This window comes from Pavona decussata, unplaced genomic scaffold (genome assembly GCF_977016875.1).
Source record: "Pavona decussata unplaced genomic scaffold, jaPavDecu1.1 SCAFFOLD_574, whole genome shotgun sequence".
Taxonomy (NCBI): Eukaryota; Metazoa; Cnidaria; class Anthozoa; order Scleractinia; family Agariciidae; genus Pavona; species Pavona decussata.
Genome location: NW_028145850.1, coordinates 36,602 through 56,064, shown reverse-complemented (window position 1 = coordinate 56,064; position 19,463 = coordinate 36,602). Strand labels below are relative to the sequence as shown.

The 19,463-nt window shown below is 38.7% G+C and overlaps 1 protein-coding gene across 1 annotated transcript; it reads right to left on the bottom strand.

Moving 5' to 3' along the window:
- Positions 1-4,351: 4,351 nt before the first annotated feature.
- On the bottom strand, positions 4,352-18,217 carry LOC146449816 (putative skeletal organic matrix protein 5). Its single transcript, XM_085101059.1, has 6 exons — positions 18,091-18,217; positions 10,121-10,213; positions 7,904-8,044; positions 7,207-7,249; positions 5,184-5,310; positions 4,352-5,114 (listed from the first exon to the last, which is right to left on the bottom strand). The coding sequence occupies exons 2-6, from the start codon at positions 10,203-10,205 to the stop codon at positions 4,596-4,598; spliced, it is 915 nt and encodes a 304-aa protein (XP_084957185.1). The 5' UTR covers positions 10,206-10,213; positions 18,091-18,217; the 3' UTR covers positions 4,352-4,595.
- Positions 18,218-19,463: the final 1,246 nt, after the last annotated feature.

Here is a 19,463-nt window from a genome sequence, read left to right as displayed (position 1 = left end):
CAGATTCTGAGCTGGGAAATACTAAAAGGGATGGTTCTTTCTTCTGCATTGCTTGTAGATTTCTAAAACAAAACAAAGCAAAGAAAATAATCAACGCTAGCGGCCACGTTCTTCCCACACTGGGAAGATTACTTGGGGAATCTGTGAATATATCTTATAAGTCGCATCTTTGCAATGCTCTGTGTTATCCACAAGCGCGTTTCTTGTCATATACATCCTTTTACGGTTAAAAATCTTAGACTATATGTTTTTGTTTTTTTTTTTCGCTTTATGAAAATTTGTGAGGAAGGGAATCCTGAGGCTACGATTTGTTTTGCTGTAATCTAGAGTAACAGACCCGCCAGGCAAATTTGTAAGCTAGTGCTACGGGTTAATACCCACGCGAGCCAACAAGAAGCAGCACTCTTGTTTCGTCGTAGAGAAGCTTAGCATGTAGAGGTGATATTCCCTTCTCCCCTGACACTGACGTTCCATGCGATGCCCACCCAATGAGAGCGGCACAGATCCTCTTATTTGAACGCCATCTGATACCAAATATGCCCCGATGTCTCGGTCATATAGTGAGCTCAAGGTGACTTTAGCTTTTCTCAAAAATGCCTTTGAAGGTCAAACAGTCAATTACTACAAGTACTTTACCTTTCTTTCTACCTTGGAAATTTTAACATATAGGCAAAAGAATGCATTAATGTTTTATTCACCACCGCCCACACGTGTTGTCCAACCCCCCCCCCCCCCCCTCCCCCCCTCCGCCCCGGACCTGAATAAATAAATAAATTCATAAATTCGGTTCCTTGAAGGCCCGCAAATCTAATTTGTCACGTTCTCTTCATGGAAACAAACAAGGCTATCATGCTCGTCCGTACATCTGTTGTGGTTTTAGGTAAAAAAATCCTTCTTCACGGACTTAAGAGACAGTCCGCGTTAGATTCGACCGGTCAATTTGGGCCAGTCGTTCGATTTCCTTCAAATTTTCAGCAACAGACAAAGTTGATATAACATCAATGAAAACACATTTCTTTTGATTCTAAACTTAACAAGACCCGAAATTTTGAGGCGAATGTTCAACCCTCCCGAATCCCCGAAAATCGACCTTTCACCGAGTCGAAATTAACCCGTTTTCGGATGTTTGCCGCCGAAATAATATTTATCCGAAAAACCTTACATTAATACCACGAACACATACATTATACTTCTTTACAAATATGGTATATAGATCTCATATTATTGAGAACTTTTAAAAGGAGGGCATCTCAAACATACCAATGTTAACGATTCGTGCACGGAGCGTGTCAAGTGCTGCAACAAAAACCAACATTTCTCAAAATTCTGACTTACTCTGGAAGTCTCGTTTATTTTTTCAAAGAGTAATAGGATAGTGTCCTTAAACTACGGAATAATATTTAGTGGCTCTCTATACTGCGAAAAGATACGGCCGCAACAATTTTGGGCAAATCTCTTATTTTCCGACACGTGTTGTGTGACAGCGATGGCATCCCAAGGCAACAAATGGTGAACAGCATTGTTGACGAGATCGGCCTTCTACATCCCATTTACTACGACGTCTATGACCTTTGCCAGTACCGGAAAACCAACAAACTTTCACAGTTTAATGTTTCAATGCTAAAGAACATTCTAAAGAACTATGAAGTCCCATTTACAGCAAAGGACAGAAAGAAGGATTTGGTTCAGCACTTGGCTATCTTTGTTGAAAAATGTTCGTGTTTTCTGTAAAATTATTTAGCTAAGAGACAGAATAATATTTAGGTACACTCAGTTTTTAATGATTGCCTTCCATGCAGCTACCTGTAGCTCTCGGAGATAGCAAACAGGAGAGCCACTGAAGAGTCTAGCCTAAATAAAACCCCCGGGAAACAAACAAGATAAAGAAAAACTCTGCTAGCCTTAGCCTCTTTTATTGTAGCGGTATGCCGGTCAAGGACGAAATTGTCGCTACAAAGTTTACGATTTTCAACTAAAAATTGCAAATTTTCGAAGTTTCCTGCATTTTCTTCTTTTTACATTAGAATTCGCAGTTCTCAATGAGACCATTCTGACGTCTCATTTATTGCAAGTTTCGTAAATTCGCAGTTGCTGTTGAGACCTTTCTGAACTACCACCATTCTGACGTCTCATTTATTGCAAGTTTCGTAAATTTGCAGTTGCTGTTGAGACCTTTCTGAAGTCTCATTTCTATATATTTCGCAGTTTTTCGATATTTTTTTACAGTTTTTGTTATTATTTTAGTAAAATACATCATAGATAACGTAAAAGGGTTAAATAATGAGTTGCCCTGCATAAACATGTATGCATTTGAAGTAGAAAATAAGCTAGAAATAATCAAGTAATTGACAGTAGAAATTGAACTTAGTGTACGACTTCTTACTGTAGACGATGTTCTGTTTCCGGTTCGATCAGACCGGAAGTGTTGTTACTGTCAGCGGTTGTTATTTCAAAACAAAGATGGACGACAACTTTCAAAAGTCTTTCCTCGATATAAATTCTGCAACTTATGACTGTTTGGTCGGCAGAGTGCCCGGTTGAATAACAGAACTAATTTCACGGGACTCTATAGAGACGTTCAGGTTTTTAGCTAGCATGATAGTCGCCTGCAAGCCAACAAATAAAGAACACGGATCCCGTGCACGGATACCGTGACACGGCCATCAAATTTGCTAACAGTTAATCGGTGAAATATGAAGTCTTGGAAGCAAAACAGTGGAACTTTTAAGGTACGTTTTTAATTGTTTACCCTTTTAAAACGCATTTGTCTACTTTAAGTTGCGGTCCAGACTGAAAAATTCGAAATTTGTTGCCTTGGGATGCCATCGCTGTCACACAACACGTGTCGGAAAATAAGAGATTTGCCCAAAATTGTTGCGGCCGTATCTTTTCGCAGTATAGAGAGCCACTAAATATTATTCCGTAGTTTAAGGACACTATCCTATTACTCTTTGAAAAAATAAACGAGACTTCCAGAGTAAGTCAGAATTTTGAGAAATGTTGGTTTTTGTTGCAGCACTTGACACGCTCCGTGCACGAATCGTTAACATTGGTATGTTTGAGATGCCCTCCTTTTAAAAGTTCTCAATAATATGAGATCTATATACCATATTTGTAAAGAAGTATAGTGTATGTGTTCGTGGTATAAATGTAAGGTTTTTCGGATAAATATTATTTCGGCGGCAAACATCCGAAAACGGGTTAATTTCGACTCGGTGAAAGGTCGATTTTCGGGGATTCGGGAGGGTTGAACATTCGCCTCAAAATTTCGGGTCTTGTTAAGTTTAGAATCAAAAGAAATGTGTTTTCATTAATGTTATATCAACTTTGTCTGTTGCTGAAAATTTGAAGGAAATCGAACGACTGGCCCAAATTGACCGGTCGAATCTAACGCGGACTGTCTCTTAAGCATTGATGATCAGGGAAACTTTTAGCTTTGTATATTTATAAAGCAACAGGAAAGGTTTTTGCCTTTACGCTTGCCGTAGCTTAGTTGTTTCGTGACTTTTAAACAACTTTTAATTAAATTAAATTAAATTATTTTAAGCGTTTTGTAAACGTATCGAAAACATCGCAATGTCTACAAAAGGGTTTTGGGTTAAAAATTACTCCTTAGAAGATGTTCAAGCTTTAAATCATATACAAATTTAACCCCGTTAGCTGAGTTAGAGGTTAATTGCAACTTTCAACGTTACAAAAAAAAAAAAAAAACAATCTTTGTTTTGAAAGTAAATATTTTTAAATTAATTTATGTTGGGCATTCATATACACAGTACACACCGCTAAAACATACCTTTCCGTGCCGATAACAACTTTGCTTTATAGTCTTACATAGCGTCTCGAGTTTGGCAATAACGCAGATGCCCTTGCGTGGATTTGGAACACTTGGCAAGGATTAAGCTTTTCACATTGGCAAAATTGTCCACACTTGAACCACATGTTCCCCCTACAATGTACCAAAATTCACACACAGCCAATATAACTACCACTCCAGTGGTCGTAGCCACCCACTACTGTGCACTCAGCAAGTACCAGATGATTAATCCCACGATCTTCTTACGAAATATTTTGAACATCCGAGTTTGGCGAGAAGAAATTATTGTGGAATTAATCAAAAGACTCGATTACAAAGCGCTGTTTACTTACTGCAATTTGTTAAACTGATTCCAAAGAAAGAAAACAGAGAGGCCTGAAAGAGATTCAAAACAAAACGATACTTTACGGACTTTCCGGTAAGTGTGATAAAAGACCCACGAAAAATTCCCTCCCAGGACTTAGTAATCTTAGTTTAAAACTTATGAAAATACTTAGTATTAAATGTTTTAAGTCTAAATAAGGAAAAAACCTTGTGAAATTTGTAACCATTTTTATTGAAAATGACCTCAATCATCAGTTTATTTGAGCCCTGAACTACAAAACTGATTCCTTTTTTTTTTTTTTGGCGATGTGATCTACTTTACCTCGTTTGGGTCTGAAAGCAAGCTTAGCTGAGGCAAATAACTAAACATACTGCACATTTTGTAATCAAGCGAAAAAAAGCGATTACATCTTTGGAAGATGTACAATTTGGTGCTCATGGCAAGTTCAGTTCTTTGTTATTGAACCAAGATGTATCCCATGGCCTTGATGTGCTTGTGTCCATTATCTGGGCTGTATGTAGCCTCGTTTCCACACGTGTTGGAGTCATCATGGAGTCCTCCAGTACCAAACCCGATTCTGGAGTCACAGGTACTGCAAATCCTTTGGTTGTTACCAAGAATACCGATTCTTGCTTTGGAACAGGAAATGTCGCTACACATAGCGTTGAACCCTTCTTTATTGCAATTGGTCTGAAGAGAGGCCTGAGAGCCAATCAGACTCTTCCATTTGTTTAGACCCAGCGAGGTGGCGCGATATATGCCGTCAGCGATCAGTGAGTACAGCGAGTTGGCGTGTTTGTTGATGACAACGAACTTTATCTGATGGCCGATCCTCATTCCAAGACAAATCTTGGAGAAGGGTGTGCTCCAGTAAGTTGGCAACTTAGTTTCTTGTTGGTCGAACCCAGTTCCCCCTCCTGCAATGTTATGTGAATTTCTGTCGCTCCAGAGATGAGAACTGTAGTGGAAAGTTCTCTAAAAATAAAAACGAACAAATTAATTTCAATATAGGCACAAGATGATTAAAACTGGAGATATGCCAACCTTTGTACCATCAATCTTCATGGCCAGCGTCCATCCTCCATCCCCGCATCCAAAGTTTCCCATGTGACAGTAAACAGGAATCTTTTGTGAACCAAACATCAGCGTGTACACTTGACTCTTTGTTGACCTGTTGTGGGAATTTAACATCTGATTAACTCTTTTTCTTCGTACGTATACACGTCCACTCAGTTACACTTCTATTTTAATCGAAAGTGTTAAAACAACAACTATTGCTCTCTACTAGATGCGATTGCTGCACCGTGGCCCCGAAAAAAAAAAAGGAAATACAACCTAAAAATATTTACACAAACACAAAGTGATACACACAGAATATAATACACAGCCAACCTTGCTGTATACATAATTTAATGTCACATTTCTACAAAACACTACAAAAAATATTGAATTATTATATTTACTTATGTTTAAGAAGTATAGACCCTTATCGCTGGGCGGACATGTTGAGTGTTGGGGGAGTAAAATGCTTTGTTTTCACACGGCAAGTCTCGGCCTGACGCGAATTCAGTGCGAGGCTTACCGTGCAAAAACAAAGGTTCTTATTCTTGTTAGACTAAATATGACCGCCAAGAGATAAAGGCCTATTCCCACGTAAACTGCCCATTTTTCCAATGGGTAAAAAATAAATATACATTATTCCATGTCATCCATCAACGTTGACGGCTTAATTTTCCCTTGATGTATTTAAAAGTACGCCCTTTCTTCCGCAGCTCTATAAATATATCTCTAACTCTTATATAGTTAAGTAGTTAAGTAAGGGGTGTTCTGTAATGTTAATCCTAATTAAAATGTTGTTCAACGTAAGTTTGCCAAGGTTGAATTATATGATTCGCAATTTTCCAAAATGAACTTGAGAAGGGGCATGACACTCAAGTATGGAATTCAGTGAATTTAACTTGAACTGTTTTAACGTATGCGGCTCAAAGGCAACAGAACGAGGAAAGCGAAATGCTTGTTTCTCTGCATCCTCGGATGACTGTATTCATTTTTCAAACTTAACGCGCAATTCGGAAAGCGAACTTTTTTTATGGGCCGAAACGGAATAGTAATCTTTCGAGGTATTCTTGGTTTTCAGATGGTTTCAATGGGGTTAACTGTCAGCCGCCAAAAGGCCTTAAATGGTCTTTTTCACTTAATTTGAGTCTAATTTAGCATCACAATCGTAAATTCCGTCTGGGAGTTCTTCCAGTTTCAAAATATTAATAATTTAATTTACTGTATTGATAACGTGTTTCTGATCAAGCCATTCTCTGACTTCCTTAATCACAAGTTCAGATGTCTGCAATGTTCAGCGCCCTGAAAGCCGTGGTTAGTATTTCCCGCAAAGCAGAAGATAAACCAATCGAGCGATACAATATTTTTGTTTCCATCTGTGAGGACCAAAAAGGCATTGAAACTTTCAGAAAGGTTCACAGGTTCAGACCCGAGCGTTAGACGTGGACCTCTACAGGTGGATGAATGTGAAAGCAACTCGGAAAATCATACGACAGAGGATAAAAAAGAAGAGTTAAGGGAGTTTCCTACAAACAGACATTCCATGGCAAGATCAGGAAGGCAAATTAAATTGTCACTAAGATTTGACCTTTGTGTTGAGGTCATCAAGTACCGAGTTAAAATTTACTCTAAACCTTCTAAACTACTTGAAAAGAAAATACAATTCTCTACAAGAATGCTGTGTTTCTTAGAATACTATTATTGAAATAGATTACAACAGTACGGCTGAAAACAGAAGTGATTATGGTATTCTGACAGTCGTGAATCGGGAGGTGCAAAACAATGAAACTGGAAGTTTATTCACGTAGTCTCCGAACGAATATTCAGTAAAGTCACAACGATTGACATATAGTTCTCTTAGATACTCAGGTGAAAGACAGTAATTTAAAGATTCAAAGACCATAACAGCTAGGCACATTTGACGCTGAGTATTTAATTTTTTCCACCCAATTAAGAGTGATAAAGAGATCATGAACATTGGTGTCATTACTGGAAGAGCTTAGAAACGTACTTGTATTTCTCGTACTGTTCCTTACAAGAAGAGGCGGGTGGGGCTGCAAATAAAATTTTCTGGATTAACTTTTAAGTAGATGCACATATATAAGGTAATTGTCAAAATGTAAAAGATAAATTAAGCAAGTTTAGACATTTCTTGTTAGAACAAAAAGCGACAAGAAACTTCTTAGTCAAAAAGAAGTCTCTCTCCCTACTCCGCAAAAGAGGAGATGGCTAAAATAGCGATTCGATTATACAGGTACCTTCATCATCGAAAAGAATTCCGTGTCGTCTATGATGTACGTCTGTCCTAGATAATATCCCCTCATAAAAACCATGGGGAATCTTTCTTGAGCAAGTTCTTCTAATCCGTCGTATGCCGTTACATATCATTCAGTTCAGTTTTCATTTTTGCTCTGTTTTTTTAAGGCAGGCCTTAAGTAACCTGAGATACGTGCCATTCAATCGCGTAATTAATTGACTGTATTGTCATCCAGTGAGCATATTAAGTCCACGAAAGTATTCTGGTCCTACATAGGTTGGACTTAAGCTGCCGTAAAACCGTCTATCAGAGAAATGCTTTTCAGGAAGATAAAAAGAAATCCTAGTTGACCTTTTTCCTAGAGTCAGTCAGTTTAATTTAGCGTTAGTCGCGGGTTTCAAACAACTCGACTGTGGTTATAACTTAATGTCTGTACTGTCTCATTGCCTACCTGGTTCTTCAGTGCACTTGTACTCGCGTTCAATCTCTGCCACTATTCTATCAATTAGATTCTTAACGTCTTCTTCTTGTTTCTTAATCTCATCTTTTTGTTTGTTGATCGCATCAACAACCTTCTTCTCCTCAGGGGAAGCTGCAAAAAATATTTTTGATTACAGTCAAACCACTCTGCTCAACTACCTCTAAATCATTTCTGCAAAATAGCGAAAATTCTGTCAAAGGAAAATGGTTGGAGCCTGTCGTAAGCTATGAGGCTCGAATACTTGAAAAGGCGTAAGCTTCATGCCTTCAGTCAAGTGCATTACTATACCTACTTTTTTGTGAAAAAAACGGACACCGTTTTAAGTCTCTGCACTCGAACAGCCTCCACTCGAACAATCGCCCATTATAAGTATTCTTTTTCTGAACTGTTTCAACATCAAAATGTCGGACAGTATATAGTCCGTTGCTGCAAACATGGAACAGAATTGTTTCACCAACAAAACGAATTTAAGACAGAACTTTAAAAGCATGGAAGTAAACGAGATGAAAAAATGTCGTTCTAAGTTTTACGTTTCGTTCACCATGGAGTATTTGCCTTCGTCTCGTGGAATATTCACCAATAATTACTTGGCCTTCGGCGAATAGTTGTTAAATAGTTTTCATTTCACCGCAAGAGGCTCTTACTCTAGACTGAGGGCAATTGAGTCACCATAGTGTATAAATGTGAAAAAAAATTTTTCGGTCCACAAAGGCGTCCTGTTCAACCACAGGCCATTCAGGTTCAGGACCAGACCAATTTTGCTACAATAGGTTTAACCGCGGTAAAATGCAAAAACAACAACAACAAAGAAATTAAGAAAGCAAGAAGCAAGGAAAGGACTATAAAGAAACGGTTTTCATTTTGAGTGCTCAAAGATGATACGTTTCTTGTGAGTCTTTGAGTTTACTAACTCATTTTACGATTTACTAAAGGGGGTTTCAGGAACCATTTGGTCAATGAGTCGGTTGTCGCACATTCAATTACATAGTGCCTGTCAGTCTCCACACAAAAAAACCTTTTTTGAGCAAATCATAAACGATTTAGTAAATTCACAGACTCACGGAAAAAGTGAAAACCTTCTCTTTTAACCGAAACTTCTTTTGTTTTTTTGTTTTTTTTTTTTACAGTTGACGGCTATAATTAAGTGGCAGGAAGTGTGGTAGCTACCATCAGTAGCGCAGAAGTAGAGCAGAAGGGGTGGGCTTGGACTAGCTCGATGACTTATTTTGTTTCTGTTCTCCTTAATTTTGAGCGAACTTCGTCCTCTTGTCAGGGAGCAATTCTGCCTTAAGAAGACTATTTTCACACACGAAATTCATTGTCGTGAGGTGAGAATTTTTCAAAGCAGATCTACAGCAGAAAATACTCAACTTTTGGTTTTAGAAATCATGGAAAAGGCTTGATGTTTTTGATAATCTGAGAACAAGGGGAGAAATTCATTCTAATTTGGCATCCATATAGACTGCAGCTTCTTGCGGTAGGTCAGAAACCTTTCAATTCTAATTCAAGATATTAAGCTTGTTTGACCGAATTCGAGCCCTTAAATAACAATTTAAATATGGAATTACGTTTCTGACAAAAGAACCAGTCTGTACGCCTGCCAAATTAGAGTGAATTCAGAGAAAATTTTATTCCAAAGCCGTCATCACTTTTTAAAGCCCTGTTTTAACCATGGCGGTGTAAAATTTAATGACTGTTAATTTGTTAATTTTTTTTCGCTGCTTAAGCCAGCCATAACACAATTCTTATATTTCGTCACTGAAAATTCTGTTTGTTGGGTGAGCTTGGGCTGCCTGTGATATTCTTCCTTCCAGTAACGCTTTCAAAATAACAGTTGTATTACTGGCTTGAATTATTCTCTTCAGACAATGAACTAATGATATACATGTATACAGCTTAATGGGACCTAAAATTACAAAAAGGCTTTTTTGAGAAACTAACAAAATAGTAACCCACTAGTAGCTGTTACTATTCGTTACGTTTCACACACAAAAAAAATAATCATTAGTGTTCACTAAGTCCATTTTTTGAAAAGGCAAAGAGAGATAACAGAAGTAACTAAGAAAGAGAGACAATGAAGAGACAATAAAATAATTAAGAAAGAGGATTAGAGTACTTGGGCATTCTGTCTATTATCATGGTATAACCAATATAGTCATCATCGTTAAAATATTCAATTTGATTTACCTTCAGGGCTAATAGGTTGTTTTGTCTTCACAATCACTGAGAACATGATAAGAAGGAGAAGGAACACTGTTTTCTTAACGGCCATCTTTGATTCTGTCGTTGAAAACAGATCGTTAGTGCCGAGCTAGTTAGTTCACAATTACTCATTTAACTAACAAAGGGAGGTTTGTTGCAATTGTTGCGTGTTTTATAATGTTTTCGACTGCTACAGTTTATGTAAGAGCTTCCGCTTTTCTTGGCAGCCTATAAAGTATTATAATTATAATTAGCAGCTGCTATGAGTCATTCCCGTTTCCACATCCCGTGGTGCTGTGGTTTGTTTTTGAAAAATAATGGAAATCCTTCTAGCTTCCTTCTAGTAGTCCAATTAAATCTAAAGACTGTGCTGATCAGAGTCCGTTAGCACGAGCGTTAAAACTTATAGCCTCGCACGTATCTCACATTATAGTTATAGTTGAAAGAAAAATGTGAAAAGAGTGTCTGCATGGTGATAGTTGATGGCTGAGAATCGTTCAAATTCTAACTGTCACCTGAGAAATGTTTTTTTGTTTTTGTCTTTTAACTTATAGCTGAGAAACGTTAAGGAAATTGCTTGTCCAGTAGGACATGGAGACGGACAACTTCAATTTCCGAATTTTGGACCAGGAAAAGGCCCCAACCCGCAGAAGAATATTATCGGTCGTTAGCTCGATGCATTACCTCCTGGGGTTCGTGGCACTAGTAATCCTTCAAGCAAAGAGCCTATTTCACAGCTTGTGTAATCAGAAATACGGATGGGACGAAGAAATATTTGAAGAGAATTACGCGACTTGGCGAGGATGGCTAAGAGAACTAAACAGTTTAAGAACATTATCAGTACCCAGATGTTTCAAGCCTACAGGGCTTAGCGCAGTTGCCAGAGTTGAGCTACACCATTTCTCCGACGCATCAGAATATGGCTAGGGTGCCGTGTCGTATGTATCTACGAATTGTTGATGACGGAGGAGTCGCTCACTGTTCCTTTGCCCTTTGTAAAACCCGCGTCTCGCCCCTTAAAGTGATATCTATACCACGTCTTGAGTTAACAGCTGCTGTGGTTGCAGTGCGAAGTAAACTGCCTTATTCGAAACGAGCTCGAGTATCCCATAGATGACACCTCGTTAACAATGAAGTCTTCCCGAAGGAAACAGGAAGAAGCGCTTACCACGTACAAGCCCAGTACGCGATCTAAACCCTTATGTGACGGATGGAATATTAAGAGTAGGAGGACGCTTCGACTGCTTCAGTCTCTTTTGAAGTTAAAAACCTCATTATTCTACCAAGCAAACACCACGTGACTAACTTAATCATCTAGAACTGTCTTCGCCAACAAGGGCATTCGGGTCTGCTAAAGAGAAAACAGTAGCGATACACATTTTGGTTTAATCGCTCTTGTTTCGAGTTTTCCTCGTAAGAGATGAAACCAGTAAAATTAAGTCCAGCGTAAGTTGAGTCTTAGTAAACCTGGCAACACACTGAGTCTTTCTTTATTCGCGCACGAAAGAGTCGCTTATCGTGGAAAACGTTTTCCATCACTGAGCAATATCTGATCAGGAGGGATTTGCTGAAGCAAAGGCATATAAAAAAGGCATATAAAGGCATATAAAAAACTGGGAAAGATTCCATCCGCGCCAAGGTGTTTGTTTAGGCCGGTTATTCTAATTTATGCTTATCTTGTACTTTTCCTTATTTGCATGCTATTTTACTAGTCTTTTGGTAATGGAGTCACGATGACTCCGAAACGTCGAGCAATAAATCTTTCCTGGTTTTTTAAGAGCAATATCTGTTTGTTTGTTTGTTTTTTGTTGTTGTTGTTGTTTTTTGTTTCTTCGCCAAATGTTTCTTGGTTTACACGAGCAGGAAACTTGGTCTTTTTGGATAAACAATTTGTTTTTTCGGACCTTTCGGCTGTCAGCTCCAAACAAGCTTCGAGCTGCCGTTGTCAGTTCGTGGAAAATTGTACGAAGTAAAATCCTTTTTTTTAAAGGGGAACTCCGGGGTAAAAATAAAGTTACTTTGGATGTTTGGCCTTGGAACCATGTTTCAATTTTTGATAATTCTATTTACTAATAGTTTCTTATAGCTCAGATATTTTACCTGAAAGACGACCAAAAAATGCGAGTGGAACGCCGCCATCTTGAAGAAAAATGAGCCGCGTTACAGTGGTCAGCAGTAAGTTATGACGTAGAGTCGTCAAAGCATTTTCGCGGGTTTATGAAAATCTATAAACACGCAGCTAGAACTGACTAAAAAATCGTTTTGCTCTCGTTATTTCGAATTTCGCCCTTTGTCTAGCTAATCGATTTCAACTAAGATGGTGAGCTGTTGTGTACCGGGTTGTAAGAATCATTCAGAGAAGACAAAGAAGGCCGGAGACAAGGTCACTTACCACAGTATCCCACTGGACCACCTTACAAACGCATAGCTGGAACGAATAAGGCGGAAAATATGCCTCCCCTCGAATACATCTATGTTTGCAGGACCATTTCGAGCCGAGCTGTTTAGTTACCGACCTCCGATCACAGTTAATGGGGGAAAGCCAAAGGTAGACTTGACGGACGATGCTGTACCGTCCCGGTTTTCTTATGGCCCGGAAACGAAGAAGGTAGGGTTATCGAGCGAACGTCGCCTTGAACGTGAACGCCATCAAGAAGTGAGCGCTTTACTCTTTCAGTCTTTGCTATAATTTACTTTGATTTCACTTTATATACCTGTTGAATTTAGATAGTATTTACAATTCCGATTTACAGGCGGACTTTTCCATCGCGAGCGGGAATCAGTCCGATATAATATTTGTTTGTTTACATAAAAATCGTAGGACCTCAGGGCAGATCGTAGCCTGCGAATACAGCCGTCGCTCATTGCAACCGCTTGTCGCATTTGCCAGGAGAAAACATTACTGACGTTGTAATCATTCTCTAGTCTCAGTGTACTTATTCCTTGCAGCTATAACTGATATCAACTAGAATAAAATATTGGGTATTTAACAGATTATAATTGTACTTTGCTCTCGATCAGTAACGAAATAACATTGCATTTTTAATTTCGATAATTTAATTTCACTTAGCCTTAGAGGAGGTGGCTTTGAATACCAAACTTTTGTAGGATCTGGCAAAGCTAACTGACTTCAATCACACGGGCAAACTTGAGGTCTACCACTCAATGATGCTGAAGTGCTGCTCTAAACGGGAGCATTATTCACACAGGGAAATGGTTGCCAGGGCTCAACTTGCTGCTCTTTACAACAATGCAAATACTGGGTGCAGTCAAGCACTAGCTCAGTGAGGTGGACATGCGGGTGAGGTACGCTACAAACTTTGCATTCCGAAAGCAAACAAGGGATGGGATGTAAAGCCAATCAGTGAGTCAAAATCGTACAGTTTTTTGACAGGTTTGCTTTCAGAAGTTATCAAGTGTGTGGAGCAAGGGGGTGCAGTTGCCCACCCAGTTAGGGTTAGACACATTATGCTCGTAAATTTGACCATTATGCTTTTTAGCTTCACCCTTGAAATCGTACCATTATGCCGAAAATTATGCTCGTGTCAGACCATTTTGCTCGTGTGATGCTGGCTGAAATTTCGCCCATGAATCCACGGCACCACCCAAACGAGTCCCCAAAGCTTAAAACGCAAGTTTTAATATTTTTGTTTTACTCTTAAAGGCGAAGAACTATAATGCGGAAAATCTAAAATGTGTTAAGCATGTTCATACAAGTATGATTGACCTGGCATACTACTGTAACGAAACCTGTAAACCAGTAACCAAGCCTTAGAAAGAGCTGAATAATCAGACAGGAGGCAAACTTCGTTTTTTTTTCCTACGTTTTCACTGAAAATAGGGAAAATATTAGTTTTGTAGCATTATGCTAAAATTAGGCTATAAACTTGGCCATTATGCCGACATTATGCTCGATGCCCCGACTATGCAATTATGCCCGAAATTGTGCCGGCATAATGTGTCTAACCCTACACCCAGTGCCTGTTCAGTTACCAAAGAACATTGCCTCAAAGCCAGCACTAGCAAAGGCAGATGCAATTCAACAACAATGTTCACAATTTAATAGATAAATAATCCAACACCGACACTGTTCCTGTAATAATGCAACTACAGAAATGGAAGCCCTCGAGAAGCCACCCTGCATTGTGCTCAGCAGGAAAAATCCTGTAGGATGAACGTCCTCCCTGGCGTTCAACATTTTAAGGTAAAACAAACAAAAATGGCTCCTAAAGACGTGCAATAAAAGTTATGACCAATATTATTAATATAGTATTACTGGCTACACCAGTAACGTTTAGCACAAGGTGTTTTTCTTGTAAACTGCTGTCAATTTCAAATGGAGAATAATTTGGAGAAATCATCTACATTTTGATCACCAGATCACTGTTATGGTTTGGATCAATTTTAGACAAAACAGTCTCCTACCATAGCAACATGAAAATTAGTACCAAATCTTTTTATATCAAATTAACTGAACATGTTCTAATATATTTCAGTTTCAAAACGTTTCGGTGTTTGGTCATTCATCCGGAAGCCTCCAAATGCAAACTCTTCCTATGGCCCAGGTGGAGGATAGAAGCTGCTAATACACAAAAACCGCACAGGATGGCAGGACAACCCTAATTTCTTTTCCTAAAATTCCCCAGAAGCATCTGGCCAACTGCCTGTAGGCAATGTGTCTAAAAAGTTTGTGTTCTGGCCCTTCATAAGGATCTTTATATTGCTGTTTATACTGAAACCACGCTGACTGTAGAACCCATCTATTGATACATACTGGATGTAACCCGGGGTGCTGGGTAATGCATGTAGATTCTTCCTTGCATTCACCACAAGTAACAGCCTCAGTAAATTTACTTTTTACGTGCTCGATTTCTTGGCAACATTTGCAAGCCTCCACTCTTCTCATTATCTGGCAATTCTCACATGCACACCACATGAGCTCGAAAATATCATGTTCACTACATAACTTATGTAAACAACATACGAGCGATTTCTATTGAATTGCAGAGAAACGTAATAACATTGAATTGAAATAACAACGAAACGTAGCAACTATTGCAAAACAGGTCTACTTCTATTTTAAAACCATTCCGTAGCAGCAAAGTCCGAATTGATACCCTGTCCGAGTAAGAAAATCCTGATCGTATGCTTATAAATGTATATTTTCCTTTGTGCTGGTGGAAGTTTTAAAATAAACATAAATACACCGGCCTGTAAAGCGGTGTAATCGATAGATCATCCAAGCGGCTAGAGAAGCTTGTCCAGCCTCATGAATGAATTTCCCTATAAACAGATTGCAAACAAATTTATTCCGCGTGTTTGCATTTTCTGAAGTCGAACTGAATTTGGACCGATGACGCTAGGCGCTCAGAAAAGAAAACGCGTAAACAAAGATGATTGAATGCCACAGTTGTGTTAATACAAGTTTATTTCTGTCCTGAATCTGCAAGTCAATGCCTGTAGAGATATTACAATAAACCAAGAGCCTACACACTACATACCAATCAGAATTTTGCAGTCGAGGGTTTCCTTCTTCGTCGCTTCCCATCGACTCATCGCCTGAACCGCCTTCAGGGTTGTTGTTCGCATCTTGCGAGTTCACTCCCGGTTCATATTGGTAAGGCTTTATGGAAAAGCTTTCACCGTCTTGTTCCTCGTCGAAATTATCAGAGTCCGACCCAGAAACAGACATTACAGCAGCGATTTTGGAAGGATAAACTCAGTGTAAACCTTGGCGATGGAAATACAGTTGTACTGTACACAGCTGGAAGACGCACAAATATCGAATTACGTTTGACGATCTGACGTCACAAAATGGTACGCTGACCAACCTCTGAGCATGCAATCTATTTTCAAGATGGCGGCACTCTTTTTGCATTTTTTGGTCGTCTTTCAGGTCAATTATCTGAGCTATAAGAAACTGTTCGTAAATAAAATTATCAAAATTGAAACATGGTTCCAAGGCCAAACATCCAAAATAACTTCATTTTTACCCCGGAGTTCCCCTTTAATACAAACTGAGTCTGTTTGATACCGCAATAACGCGCTTGTTAATGCAGTTCAGATCTGTGAACACTCAGTGAAGTAAAGGAGCAAGTAGTATACAATAGAATCCTAAAGTTTGCTCACTCTTGCAATCTACAAACAGTCGACTCACAAGGAGTGCGCTCAAAATGCTCTGTATTAATTTTCCGTCTGACTAGAAGAAAACAAGTTCTTTGAACTGAACCTAAATGCCTAACTTGTTAAGAAACATAATTTTATTTCCAGTTGACAACCAATTTAACAACAACAACAACAAAAGTTATAACAGGAGTATTTCTCATTCTTCACATTTCCTCAAAAAGAACCCGAAAGCCCGTGAGTATTGGAAAGAGCCGTCTAAAGAAAACAGTTACCACTAAAAACGACATATTTATCCTTAAATCTAGAGTAAAGAGATAATTTGACGGTAATATTCTTTTAGACAGCAGTAAAGATTTAGAAATTCGTAAAAGAATTGCCAGTCGCTCCTGTTTTTATCGTCGTCAGAATTTTCATACATTTAACAATTATCCGGCGAAATCGCTCGGAATATCGCCTGATACTTAGCAGACGAGGCCGCAGGCCGAGTTGGCTAAAATCAGGCGATACTCCCGCGCAAGATTGAGCAGGATAATTGTTTTATTATTCAACACATTGATAACAAAGCACAGGTTTATAAATAATAGCAGAAAAGCTGGAGGCGATCTTTATTTGTCAAAAAAAAAAAAAAAAGGAAGAAACTTATAACATTTTCCCGTGCGCGGACCGGCATGGATGAAAGTGGCAGCTTTGTTCAAGTTTGAATGAAATCGAGAGCGTTTTGCATCAAGTTAACAAATTGAGTACTCGTCTAGTCCGCCAATCGCTCCGGCAAAATTTTCCACAAATTTCTAGCCTCAAAAGGTAAAACCAAACAGTATTTTGAGGCTGCGAAGGATTTGTTGTGTCAGCTGGGCCGAGCTGACCAGACTGGAAAAGCTTTTCAACGATTTCTCGGGTGAGTGTTTCTTTGTTTACTACGCAAGCAATTTCACGATCTTTCCTCAGTGTTTTGACAAACGCATCTAGTGCTTTGTTGCTTGCAAGAACTCTGATCTTTCATGAAGCAGCTCTTATGCTTCTGAGAATAATTACTTTGTACTCTGTCTACCTTTTTGTCTCCCAGAAAGCTAAAATTTCTCGAGGCACTCCAGTGCGAGCTCAGATTTTCTCGGGTGGTTTTCTCCATCTCTTCAAGACGAGACTCGATCTCTGTTTAATGGTTGCGAGAACCAATCTAAGGAAATACATGTTCTGTTTGTAATTTCTGAACCCTAGAATACGGGACAATCCAAAAGCGTAGCGAAAACTATATTAAACGTTTTTGCTGAACTGTAATTTGTCAGTTCATAACCGGAAAGGTAAGCAGTAAAAGTTTTTGCACTAATTATTACAATTCTTAACAGCAAACTTGGTTGTCTTTGTTCAGTGTGTTCAGTATAAAACACCGTTATTTATTGTTTGGTGTTCTTGCGAGGTCGTCACTTTTTGAAAGCGCTCTGCCATTTTTCTCCCGGACGCACAAAAACTACGTAGATCGCAGGATATCTGTTTTGTGCGGACGACATATATTGAGTTCGCAATGACCATATTTGGGCAGTGTCACAATGTGTTGAGTAATAATTTGTCTTACCTACGATGTGTGAACCAACACACCTGAACAACGAATATAAATCTTATAAAAACAACATCATATTAGTATTGTTTCAGAGACTTTTTCTCACTGAAAACTTTCCAGCCCGACAAAAAGGCGAAGAGAAAAGCGATCATGCTGGAGTTAATTGCACAGTAAAACAGAAGTTGGTTATCAGTTCTGTTGCCAGTGCGCGTGAGCCGGTAACGGGTAGGAGATCGCCGAAGAATAGTCACATTTATTTAGAAAAAAAACTTACCTTAGCAAAAACAGATCACAGCGATGGTTCTTGATCGACTCAGAACGGCGCTTCCAAACTTCACTTGAAACTGAACAAGCTGGCGATACAAGGGCCAACTCTAGCTTAATATATGCTACGACTTATGAGTTGGCAATTTTTAAAAAAAAAAAAAAAAAGGATCGGTAGCAGATGTCGAAGTATGTTTAATTTTACAAAACTGTTAATAACTTACGCACCAATTTCTAGAATACTCAGCGTTTACGAAGAAAAACGTTTGTCTCATATATTTCTTATTTACTTCTATGCGAAACAATACGGGACTATTTAGTTACCAAATGTTAGTGTAATGGACATTATTAAGCAGACTTGCTGGCACTATATAAAGTTGCCCGCATGTGCTGCCGTATTTCGTTTTTCTCTGTTAAATCTCGCTATGGTTTGGACTCAAATTTATCAGAGTCTACACAAGCTAAGCCAGATAGCGTGAAGTACGGCTTCATTGACAAAAGTAGAGACAAACTCCAAGCCATTATTTATGAACAGGTGTACCTGTTTAATTTGTTTAATTCTAATTAAGCCTTTGTCTAGAACTTTCGCTTACTGCGCTTTAATCAACGACTAGCGTCAGTAAAGTTATAACAGTTTTAATAATTTATACAAAGAAAGTATTTATGCCAAAATTAACAATCTATTTATATAATTTGCTAACTGATGAAAAAGTTTTGTTTCATATCACCTTTCACTCTGAAAATTACGAAATCGCGCCCACTGAAACACGTCGCCCGAGAAAATTGGGGTACCATGATGCTTTGCGAGCATTTTAAAGCGTGCCGCTGCTGGCGGTATCTTTTGTCTCGCAGCATGAATCCTCAAGAGTGTTCGTTTATATGTTTTCACAAGAAGAAGGAGTTTACGTAAGGAACCGGTAGCAGCGCCGTTTGAAAGGAACGTATTAAAGTTCTAACATCGAATTTGGTTGATTTAGGATCATTTTAGTAAAAATTTTCTCTTGGAATCGCAGTATATTGCCGTAAAAACACCCTTCGTTGATTGAAAATTACATTTGCTTGATTCCGCCGTGCCGCTCGATTTTGCAAATTACTTTCAATTCACTGGAGACTGTGACTATCTGTTTTCCTCCTTTTTTATCGCAATGATAGCATATATAATGCCCATTCTTATCGGGAACTGTCGTTTGTCATCGAATAACCTAAAAATCATCTCTTCCTTAATTGCGCAGGGCAATTTTTTATTTATTTTAGTTTAGTCACGCAACTTCTGCTGATAAACTTAGAATTTCGTTCTCTTGTGTTGCGTTATTTTTCTATTATGTTTCAATGAATAGATTCGTTCCGCGAATTGTCACTTTAACAATACCACTGACACAAAAG

Bases quoted from the DNA above. Each gene is read 5' to 3' on its own strand.
- LOC146449816 (XM_085101059.1), bottom strand. From the start codon at position 10,205: ATGGCCGTTAAGAAAACAGTGTTCCTTCTCCTTCTTATCATGTTCTCA. The intron at 7,250-7,903 runs GTAGGCAATGAG...TTTTATTTGCAG, and splicing joins CAAGTGCACTGAAGAACCAG to CCCCACCCGCCTCTTCTTGT. The intron at 5,311-7,206 runs GTACGTTTCTAA...TTCCCACAACAG, and splicing joins GAACAGTACGAGAAATACAA to GTCAACAAAGAGTCAAGTGT.